General features: G+C 50.8%; 1 protein-coding gene across 1 annotated transcript; it reads right to left on the bottom strand.

The window, feature by feature from the left end:
- Positions 1–7: 7 nt before the first annotated feature.
- LOC141434547 (uncharacterized) lies at positions 8–10,827 on the bottom strand. Its single transcript, XM_074096970.1, has 9 exons — positions 10,190–10,827; positions 6,083–6,878; positions 5,647–5,837; positions 4,545–4,684; positions 3,534–3,683; positions 2,891–3,083; positions 2,239–2,465; positions 1,753–1,899; positions 8–1,677 (listed from the first exon to the last, which is right to left on the bottom strand). Exons 1-9 carry the CDS (start codon positions 10,344–10,346, stop codon positions 787–789), a joined length of 2,892 nt encoding a protein of 963 aa, XP_073953071.1. The 5' UTR covers positions 10,347–10,827; the 3' UTR covers positions 8–786.
- Between the last annotated feature and the right edge of the window lie 557 nt (positions 10,828–11,384).

The raw sequence follows: 11,384 nt of genomic DNA, 5'->3' as shown, positions 1-11,384 counted from the left end.
GCCGCAGTCCGGTTATGGTTAGCCGTCTGGGTGCCGCAGATTGCGGTTGCACTTGCGGCTGACCGGACGGCCAGAAGCAGTGCGGTCAACCGGACAGTGCGTGAAGAACGTACCAAATCTCGATTATGGTGATTAACTTATATTAAGTAGTGAAATCTTATAAATAGCCAAGCCTAGAAGATAGTGTAGATCGTAGGTAATAAAAATAGTGAATTTGGCCATTACAATCTGGCCATTTTTAGGATTGCACAAAACTTTGCCGTTGTTGATGTACGAGTATGTAAGAATACATCTACAGTATTTTCGACGGCGCAAGTAGAATCTCAAAACAGACCAAATTTTAGCCAAGCTCTTGCTTTATACTAATCTCTTGGGCTTGGTGGTTTACAAGGTTAACTTTACAAAGTAACGCCGAACGCCGATTCCATCAACTGTGTACATGGGTATGACATAGAAACACGAGCCTGTCGAATGATGAGAGCCAGTATTTTATAAGAATGTTAATGGTTCCGTTCAGAGCGTCTGCCACCAAATCAGAAGGTACCTCGTCAGAGGACCGGGAGCGTCGCGTTAACACGAGTGGCTTTAAACACTTTTACGTATTAATCTCAACTGGACTTTATTTTCGCTCATCTGCTAAATTTTACTCAAATCATTCGTGTCTATGAGCTCACTATTAGAAACATTAAGTGGATACACACGAAGTCGGCGCGAAAGAGCGCTCCGATGCACGCACTGCCTATAGTTTTAAATGCCAGTTCACGGGGAACGCGATAAGCAACGTCCTCATCGTACTGCGATCCCGTTCAACGTGTCTACGGAGCGGTCGGGCGGGGCCTCGCGGGCGGGCGGCGGCGGGGACAGCAGCCGGCCCAGCCGCTCGGCCGCCTCGTGCGCTTCGGGCGGCGCGGTCAGGCGCGGCAGCTTCCCTCCGCCGAGCGGCGCGGGCGCGGGCGCGGGCGGCTTGCCCCCGCCGACGGGCGGCTTGCCCCCGCCGAGGGGCGGCATGGCCTGGCACAGCTTGCGCCAGAAGACGGGGTCGTCCAGGTCGTGCAGGTCTAGGTATGTATGCAGACACAGATGCAGCTGCAGGTCCCTCGGCAGGCGCTCGGGCGCGCGCAGGCCCCCTCGCAGCAGCAGCACGCGCGCCGAGCGGCGCTCCAGCGCATGCGCGTGCGCGATGCGGAACTCCTCCAGCGCCCACTTGCTCTCGCCGTAGTGGTCCGACACCAGCAGCAGCGTGCGACGCGCGCACTCTACGGAGCGCGCGATGTGCTCGGACACGGCGGCGCCGGGATGCCAGTCGCGGCAGTGCTCCAGCGTGCTGTAGCCGCGCGCCTCCAGCCCGCGCACCACCCGCGCGGCGAGCGCGTGGTCCTGGTGCGCGTACGACACGAACGCGTCGTGCGTCTTGCCGGGGTCGGCGACCTCGTCCGACGCGCCCAGCACCCACTCGAGGCACAGCTGCCGCTCGAACAGCAGCTGCTTGATGCGCGGCCGCACGCGCGGCCACAGCGCGACACCCGCGCCCGCCAGCAGCGCCAGCGCCGCCGCCGCCGCCGCCGCGCCCAGCTGCCACGACAGCGCGCCGCCGCACAGGTCGCCCGGACGCAGCTCGCTCAGCGCCAGCCCGCGCAGCGCGCCCGAGCCGCAGCGCAGCTCGTCCCAGTCCGACACCTGCGGGCAGTCAGAGCGTGAGTGTGAGTGCGGCAGTGCGGCGCGGCTCCGGCCGGCGTGGCGACGGGCACTTACGTTGGCGTCCCGGAGGCGCGCGAGGGCGAGCTGGTCGCGGCAGTCGCAGGCGAACGGGTTCCCGGCGAGGCGCACGCGCACGTCCCGCAGCCGCGCCGCCGCCGCCTCCGACACGCGCGCGATGCGGTTGTCGCGCAGGTCCAGCTCCTGGGGGAAGCGCCGCGATAACATATTGGTCGTAAAATTAAATATTTCGATAACTAAAGTTATATTTAAAAGGTCAAGAGTATATTATTCACCCACAAAACAAAGAAAACTTTTTCCATACAGTTCTTAAGGTACTGATTTGCAGTGAAAGGAATATGAATCCTTTATGCTTAAAAAAATTAAACCGTATGTAGCCAACTAATAACTTAGGATGTTCTTTAACTAAAGCTTCATCTCAACTTTCCCCTCTGTATAGCGCAATATAATCCCTACCTCCGTCTATGTCTGTGTGAACAAAGTACCTAAACAAGAATGCTGAGACAGTTTGAAGCGACTGACCCGTAACGTGTCCGGAATGTCGTCCAGGTCGAGCGCGGCGATGGAGTTGTTGGGCACGATCAGCTCGACCAGTCGGTAAGGCGGCACGGTCGTGAGGCCGGCGGCCGGCGCGAGCAGCGCCAGCGGGCGCGCGGCGCTGGCGGCGGCCCAGCCCGGCCAGCGCGCCCCCGCACCCGCACACTGCGCCACGGTGGCGTTGTCGCGCAGCCGCGTGCCGCACGAGCAGCCTGCGACACACACAACACTGAGCGACAGCCGACAGCCGACAGCCGACAGCCGGGAGACGTCCGCCGCCGGACGCCCGTCTTGTCTCGAGAGACGCCTCCGTCACCTCCCGCCTGCGACTGACATCACTCCTCTGCCCTCAGGGGCGGTGGTCATGACGAGGAACTTATGATCATATAACAAATCGAGGGTCGTGCGAGTACCACTCGCTGTAAGAAGCGCCACCGATGGCTTCCAGGGCAAAGGGGTCGACACGGCACACCAGGTTTAGTGCGAGAACTTAGCGTGGGCGAGAAACGTCGATACCTGTTTATCTAAGTATTAATAGTAATTTTTGTGGAAATCCTTCGAATACACATTTTGAACGGATGATCGATACGATCTCACCACGAACAGTAAGCCAGCTGAATGCGAACGGAGGCCGTACCTTCGGGGCAGTCGAGGTAGTCGCAGAGCAGCTGGTCGGGGTCCCGCTGCAGGAAGCTGCCGTTGCCGCCGCTGCTGCAGGGCGCGTCGGCGGCCAGCGCCAGCAGCTTGTTGCAGTCCCGCAGCAGCGCGCGCAGCCTACTGTTGTCGCACGTGCACTCCAGCTCCGACAGCGACAGCTCCACGCGCGCGCGCTGCAACCAAATGTTCACTCCGTTTAGACCGACAGTAGACCTACTTCAAGTTGCATTACGTTGCTGCGCTCAATTTACCACTTAAGCTTTATAACAGCTTACGTTTATCTTTGGGACACTACGGGAGTGATCCGTCCGGAGTCCTTGCCGTGCTCATTGTGGATGAACCGGTCCCATCTCTTCCCGCGGGTGTCGTAAAAGGCGACTTGTCGGCAGCGCGCTCTACTTCAACTACGAATCGATACAAATAAAACCCCCCCGTATACCTATCGACCCGGCCTATAGAAGTAAGGCATATTTAGTTTAGTGTATTTGCAACAAAGTGTGGTAGATCTCGCTGACCTCTAATAAGCAGTTTACTCGCAATCACGAGCTGGTAGATGCTTTAAAACAGCGAATTTGTTGTTGTCGGAATATGTTGTCGGTCAGCAACATGCGTATGCGTGTTACCGTGTCCTCTCGCGCGTGGTCCCGGCAGGCGGCCAGCTGGTGCGGCGTCACTTGCAGCGCCGGCAGCGGGTTCCCGTCCAGCAGCAGGCGCACGCCCGCGCCGCCCGCACCCGCCAGCTCAGAGCTGCGCTCCATCACCAGCTCAGAGTACTGAAACATGCGTGACTAATGAATCCGCGGCACGCTACAGACGAGTTGTGTTCTGGCTGCAACTGCCAACGCCCGTACTACAGTTCGATTGCAAGAATCGCATCTGTAAAGGAATCCGCTCACTGGAACTTTTTATGTAGGTAGTTAAGCTAAAGGCTCAAACAGTACTGGCTGGCTGTTTAACAGTAGCCGTAAGGCCTTGCGATGTTATGAAGTTTGCTCAATCTAAATGGACCACTGATTAGTCAATTTGAGGCTGCCTTCACATCAGGGTACCAACGGTGCGACTGTGTTATACCGGCCATATTCAATCTTTTTTTTATTTTATTTTTACGTGTTGTAGATGTAGTGCAACGGGCTTCGTCGTGAGTCTGTTTATGTTGTCCATAAACGAAAATCAATTCAATGCAATTCAATGGTGCGTGTGAAGTTCCCAATCCGTACTGGGCCCGCGTGGGAACTATGGCCCAAGCCCTCTTGTTCAGAGGAGGCCTGTGCCCAGCAGTAGGACGTATATAGGCTGGGATGAAACGTAAAATTTACAAGGCGTCTTCAGATTAAACTACTATGCCAGGCGGGTTATTTGTAGACGCATGGCCTGATCAGGTACTCGCAGGTTAAGCATACATAGCTGCTCAGTTTTAGAAAGTGTGACGCCTAATGCAATGGCAGTTTTAGGGGCCATCCAAAAATTTATTTTCTCATTTATTTAGACGATTTGTGCCACGAGAGCAAAATAGTTGGGATGGTCATTAGTAATAAGTGTAGCAAAGGAGGGGGAAAGTCTGAAACTATCAAAATCGGTGGGACGTTCAGGGATGATCCCTAACGTGGGTGCGGCGGGAAGTCGGCCGTACTCACGTCCAAGGAGTCGATGAGGTTGTCCCTGAGGTCGATGAGGGCGAGGTCTCTGGCGTCCCTCAGCCAGTCGCTGCACAGGCGCGTGGCGCGCGTGCGCCGCAGCTCCAGCCGCCGCAGCGTGAGCGGGAGCTCCGAGCTCACTGCAACACAACAGGAACACTCCGCCTCAGTAGAGCACACGACCGTGACTGGACTGTGCCAACACAACCCATGTAACATACCAATAGTATGAAGAGATACTACATAGTTCAGTGCTGCCATCAGATCTAACCATGAGATAACCCGTTGGGGAAGAAAGGTTCTCGAGTCACCACTCCAAGGGTCACCACCCTCCAATTAGCAGGCTTGCCACTTCTTTGGACTGTCGCCATCGTGAGAATTTCGGGCACCGAGTGAATGCAGGTGGCGAGTTTTCGTTTGCTGTGGCATTTCAAAGAGGTGCTTTTTGTTCAGTATCGAAACTTAACCGGCTGAGGACGATGATGATTAGATCTGGAGACTGATTTCGAGATTTTAGATGCGTGCGTAAATATTGGAATAACAGGTCTTTGGCGACTCCAGAGATCCAGTCCAGTTATTTACATGCAAAAACTACATACCCGATTTCGGTCCAATGCATCTAGATCCGATAGATAGTCGTAGTCGTTAGATAATCGTTAAGACGAAAGAGCATACACACGTACTCTCTAAGTTTTGTATTTATAATATTTGAATACATGACAAAAAAACCGGACAAGAGCGTGTCGGACACGCCCAAGATAGGGTTCCGTTTCGTAGCCATTACACGGGCGGGGTCACGGCGTTTTGTTACCAAATTAGTTTTAAATATTATTGATTGATGCATGTTAGTCTGTAAGGTATTTATTGTATGGGCCAAGTTGTCCAAAATAATTGAATTTATTATTATTATTACGAAAAAATTTGTCGGCGTGACTGATATGTATATTCATGCCAAATCACAGCTTTCTAGTACTAACTGTCTCTGAGTTCAGCCGCGGACAGATATACAAACAGACGGACAGACTTGGCGAAACTATTAGGGTTCCGTTGTCAAGTAGGAACCTTAAAAATTATTGACACTGGTGTGTTTGGGGGCACTAACCGCGGCCGCGCGCGATACGTGAGGAGCCGCAGAGCGAGCCCAGCGGGTTGTCATTAGCGCGCAGCTCCTTCAGCGCCGGAGCGGGCTGCAGCGCCGTGCGCTTCATCAGCGCCCTTTCCAGCGCCGCGCCCGTCAGCGAGTTGTCTGACACGAACAGCGTCTCCAGTGCCGTCAGTGACCCGAATACGCCTCTGCAACACAACGGCGTGACCCTCTCACTTTACTAAATCTCTTAAATAGGTTTCTTTGGCTTGAATAAAAAAATAATAATAATAAATTATCTTGAGATGTCACAAGCAGCCTCCTTATCTACCGTCGGTGGATTATCATCGGTCTTTTGAGACTTTCTGTACAATTTTAAAGTACGGACGGTTCGTCCGTCAAAACATTAGGGATTACGAGTATCTTACGAAAGAGTTGATAGATTTAAACTTACTTCGGCAAGTCAGTCAGGTTGTTCTGCGAGACGTTCAGTGCCGTGAGGTTGGTAGCGCCCTCGAACGGGAAACTGTTCAGGTCGGACAGGCCGCACGACATGAGAGACAGCTTACGGAGGCCGGAGCCAGCGAGCCAGCGGGCCGGCAGCGGGGCCAGCGGCACCTGCAGCGAGGCTTCCTCCAGCAGCGGCAGCTCGCCCAGCGGCGGCGGCGCCAGGACGCCCTCGGAGTACTCGTCGATCAGCGTCAGCCAGCGCAGCGCACGCAGCCGCGCCAGCCAGTGCGGGCCCGCGGCCGCGCCGCCCAGCACGCGCTCGGCCGCCGGCAACGCCGTCTCCTTTAGCTCGAGCAATTCAAGCGTGGCGGGCAGCGTCGGCAGCGCGTGAGGCGCCTCCACGAGGTATAATCTTAGTATCTTCAGCTGCGGCAGCTCGGCCAGGAAGTCGGGCGTGGGCCGCAGCGGTGACTCCGGCGTGGAGCCGCTCAGCTTGAGCTCTCTCAGGGCGCCGAGCCCGGCCAGCTGGGCGCGCGTGAGGCGCGACTCGGCGGGCAGGTACTGGAGCCACAGCTTGGCGACGACGGTGACGTTGAGGGCGTGCAGCGCGTCGGCGTAGGAGCCGGCGGGCGCGCGGCAGCCCTGGAACTCGGCGAAGGCGACGTCGGTCAGCGCCGGCAGCGCGGGCAGCGCGCGCTCGTCGGCCGCCGCCACCGGCCCGGGCTCGTTTTCGTCGCCCTGGTCACACCTCACGCTGAACACACTCGTGTTCTCGTCGTAGATGATGTTCAGCGTCCTGCCTGCGAAATACGACAGTAACGGTAGATTGCCGTGAGTGTTTCGGGTAGTAGTTTTCGAAGAAGAGAACGAGGAACATGTCGCCTACCTAGATCTAAAGCAGTGTCAACTCAAAATAATACTACATAAAGGGAATATTACACATATTATATTGTATATTATAATGTAATAAAACAAAATTGAATTCTATAAGTGAGATCTCTTTCAATTCTGAATTGTCATTAGCCTATAGCAGTCCACTACTGGAGATGTGGTGGAGACAATAAGCGCCATTGTTAATGTTTCTTTTAATTATGCCCTTTCTTCGCTTCGACGTATCCAGCTCCTAACAGCAGTATTGCGCAAATCGTCACTCCATTTTGGCCGGAGGACATCCTACACTACATTTGCCGAGACGCGATTTCCACCCAAGAAATGGTTTACTCCACTGGTTACCGGTTCTTCAGCAAATAACTTTACAGCCCAGATTATGGACGTATCGTAAGAGCGAAATAGGTATTTTTTGGAGTTTTGCTACTCTACTTAAAAAACAGAATAATTAAGCTCAAATTCTACGCATTTTTAGTTTTCTCGCAGTAAAGATGAAAAGGCTCTGCGACTCCTGCATAAGGGGAGCACCTCCAGTCTTCAGAAGTTCTGAAGTAATTGCATTTTAGCCGGCCGCTTGTTCATTTTAAGCTCTCTCGAGCCAGCATGATTTCTGACAAATTGGCAGTGTAGTAATAGGTTATTTATGGTGGCTTTTGAATCGTGGCCTTCGTGCTAGAAGCAAGGAGCATGTGAAACGTTAAGTCGAGTAAAATCCGGCTTCGACAGTTCGGTTTGAAATTCGTGTTTTAAGCTTCATCAGGTGGCTTCTCTAAGCCACTGCTTAGCTAAAACGTCACTACTAAGCCTAGAAAGAGCCCATAGAGCGTTTCTCAAAGTTTCTACGTTCCATCCCTATCGATATCTCACTAACCTCCTACATAATTATAAATCATGTTCTAACAGTCAGACAGCTATTTATTTTGTGCATTGCTAGAGCATTGTCATAAAACAGCACGCCGCAATCTGTAGCAGCCCTGAATGTACTGCTAAAAGACGCAAAGATCTTGTCTGCCCTAATAACAGAACACAAAGCGCGCATTCTCTTCAAAAATTTTCGTTTTTAGGTCCACTTTTTTATAATAGGTTGAATGCGAAGCTAGATTTATATTCGTTAAGTTATGTTAAGGGTAAGAAAAAACTCCAAGGTGCCCTACAAAAGATGTCTTACATAATAATTTTTTTTTTTTTATATCACTAAATTATGTCGCATTATTATCTGTATTTTTTTGGCCGCAGGTTCCAGTTGCACTTGCGGCTGGCCGTCCGGGTGGCCGCAGGTTCCGGTTGCACTTGCGGCTGGCCGTCCGGGTGGCCGCAGGTTCCGGCTGCACTTGCGGCTGGCCGTCCGGGTTGCCGCAGGTTCCGGTTGTACTTGTTTGCGGCTAACTGGACGGCCAGCCGCAGTGCGCGCAACTGGACCGTGCGTATAGCGAGCGTCGTGGTTTTTGGTGAAATATTAAAATTAAATGCTCTATAATACAGGGTGATCAATCTGAATGGGTCAGTATGTACGAGTAGAAGTTATAAACCATGAGAGATAGCGAAATCTGTTCTTAGATGTATTCCTTACGTTAACAGAGATTTTAACTACCTACTTAGGTTCTATTTCCGTTTATGTATGTATGAGATACATATATTTAAAAAAAATGACATTCTGTTTAAATCTACAATCGTCGCCATGGTTCCTAAGAACAGATTTCTTTTTTTTAATGTTTATTATATCATCAGGGAGTTATAACGCATCATTATCATTATGCCGTAGATCCTTATATATGACTAAACTATTATATAAGTCGCATATATAATCTAAGAGTAGATCCCAATTAAACTAGGCTGAGCCTGAATCTTGGGACTTGAAGATGACATATTGACAATAGTATCTAATGTAATAAACGAAATAATACAAAAGGAAAATTAAAAGATCAAAAAAAATATAAGACTTATAATATAGGTATTAAAACTTAAAATGAAACCAAACAACATTCCTTCCTCATTACCACCCTCACTGTGAATATAATTCTTACAGTTTCTGACTTCTCCTTTCTGACCAATTTGGATTGATCTCCTTTATAGTTTGTGGCAGTTACAGTTACAACATTGGCAACCGTACGAGTAGCAGGTGCGGCTCACTCCGCGATTACGTTTTCCATTACAAGTAGATGCCAGGCGCCACTCCGGAGTGGCCTTCACAGAGGTTGCCTCGCACTCGCACTGCTGCCTCGGACCGCCCGCGTGACGCGCTCATGCTTATAATTTATTATATTTACGCATTTATTGTGTTATTTTAATACGTTTTAACCTATTTAAGAATTCTACCAATAAGGCAAAAAGATTTTGCATTAAACTGCGGCAACGCACGCTAAAATGTAGTAGTATAGGTAGTGTCACGAGTGTTGAGGTCACGCACACAAGAACATGTCATGTAACGATAGCGGGATTTTGACATTCACTCATTCACCCGTGTGTGTAATCATTCACTTCAACTGTCGTGGCACTACCTATTAGATATGTTAAATTCGTTAAAATTGAAAAATTGGTACTTATGGATTTTTGAGTCAACAAGTTAGTTATACTGTGAATAACCTAACCATAAAAATTCATTTTTAAAACAAGCTTTTTTGCTGACTGTACTTTTTGTTGACTGCACTTGCATTGTCACCCAAACCAAATTTGCATACCAAATATCAAGTCGATGCTATTAACCGTTGAAGAGTTTCGTCCTGCGAAGACGATCCTGGTTTGACTACCAGGATGTCACTACCAGATTATTGTATTGTCACGCGATTTACAAGTCAAATTTCAAGTCAATCTGACTACTGGAAGTTGGTCAAATTATACTTGCAAGGTTTGACTACAGACCGCGGATCGGCAAGCGCACCGTGGGACGTCCACCAACGAGATGGACGGATAACCTGTTTAAAGTCGCGGGTTCAAGGTGGATGCAAGCCGCTTCCAACCGAAGCAACTGGAGGTTTATGGGGGAGGCCTATGTCCAGCAGTGGACGTCCTATGGCTGATATGATGATGATGATGAAGTTAAAAGCGCGCCAAAAAGTGAGTAAGTGAATTACTGAGTGCTGCCGCTGCGTCGGGAGCGTATTTTTGCGTTGATTTGTGAGCATTGCCGTATCGTTACTTAAAACAATTCGCCTCACGCTCGATTTACCGAGAGACCACCGCGCACCTCGGTGCCCGTAAATACGAAGAAGCTTGTAGATGTTACCATTGACTTTGAAGAAGTTCTCCCTGGCGAAGTTGCTGTCTTGGTAGAGGCAGTCGGTATGGGCGCGGCAGAGCGGCTGCTCCCTCGCCGCCGCGCGCAGCGCCAGCGTCAGCACCAGCAGCGTCAGCGCGCGCCGCGTGCCCCCGCGCGCCATCATCGCGCGCGCCGCACACTCATCCGACAGGTTTCTTTGACCGCAATCACTTAGCAAATTACAACTTCGGCATATCCTCGCCGACACACCAGAACATACTAAACACAATTATCAATCACCACACTAGAATACACTAAACTCTTTGGGCACGTCACACGCATAGATTCTCCGTAAACCGCTTGCTGGGCACTATTCGTTGGCTTGCGCGTTATCGTTTTGTTTTCTGCGGTTTTCCTGTAGCTCGCGCTCGCGCCGGCCGCGCTACCTGTTGCTTCGCTCTGTTGTGACTGACTGACGAACACATTAGTGTTGCGTGACTCACACATGCGTCGCCTGTTGGGGGCTAAAGCTCGGTCCACATTTGTATCATTTTGCCGATCACGATCACGCGTATCGTATCGAGCTCGCGTATCCTAAGTATGGACGCTCACTTTGGGCACACCGTATCACTAGCATCGTCACGTGAAAAAATGTGTCCATACTAACCGTAGCGTTGAGGCGTATCGTATCATAACACCGTATCATTATCATTAAGTGTTATCATTGATGATCGGGGAAAAAACCGCCCCGAGAGCGATTATGGCGTATCAAATCATAACTTTGTATCTTGATACAGTATTAACACGTCCATACTTACCGATCTTGATACGCGTGATAAGTGTGCGGGGTATACCGGGTGAAATCTAGGACGTAATACAAAATTAGTGTTTCATGCTCAGTTAATGCTGGGTAATATAATGCATTAACTCTTTTGTTGAAATAAGTCTGAAAAAAATTGTGGTTTCTATACATTATTCTAAGAAATCATGAACAATGTATGGAAACCGCAATTTTCATAGATTTCACCCGGTATAAAAGCGCGTATCAACACATCGAACCCGAGCGATCAGATACGGCGCGCCGCATGATCGGGCCGTTTTTGCGTCCACACTAGCGATCTTGATACACGTCGGTGCAACGCGACGGAGATGCGATACCATAAAATCATACAATAAATGTGGACCCAGCTTAAGCTGTGTCCAAACTGTTAGTGCGCTTTTG

The sequence above is a fragment of the Choristoneura fumiferana genome, chromosome 13 (genome assembly GCF_025370935.1).
Source record: "Choristoneura fumiferana chromosome 13, NRCan_CFum_1, whole genome shotgun sequence".
NCBI classification, from domain to species: Eukaryota; Metazoa; Arthropoda; class Insecta; order Lepidoptera; family Tortricidae; genus Choristoneura; species Choristoneura fumiferana.
This window is presented reverse-complemented; position numbering and strand designations above follow the sequence as displayed.

Excerpts from the sequence above, each read along its gene's own strand:
- LOC141434547 (XM_074096970.1), bottom strand. The coding sequence starts at position 10,346 with ATGATGGCGCGCGGGGGCACGCGGCGCGCGCTGACGCTGCTGGTGCTG. Across the intron at positions 3,084-3,533 it reads ACCACGCGCGAGAGGACACG|CGCGCGCGCGTGGAGCTGTC; the intron begins GTAACACGCATA and ends ATTTGGTTGCAG. Across the intron at positions 1,678-1,752 it reads CGCGCCTCCGGGACGCCAAC|GTGTCGGACTGGGACGAGCT; the intron begins GTAAGTGCCCGT and ends GACTGCCCGCAG.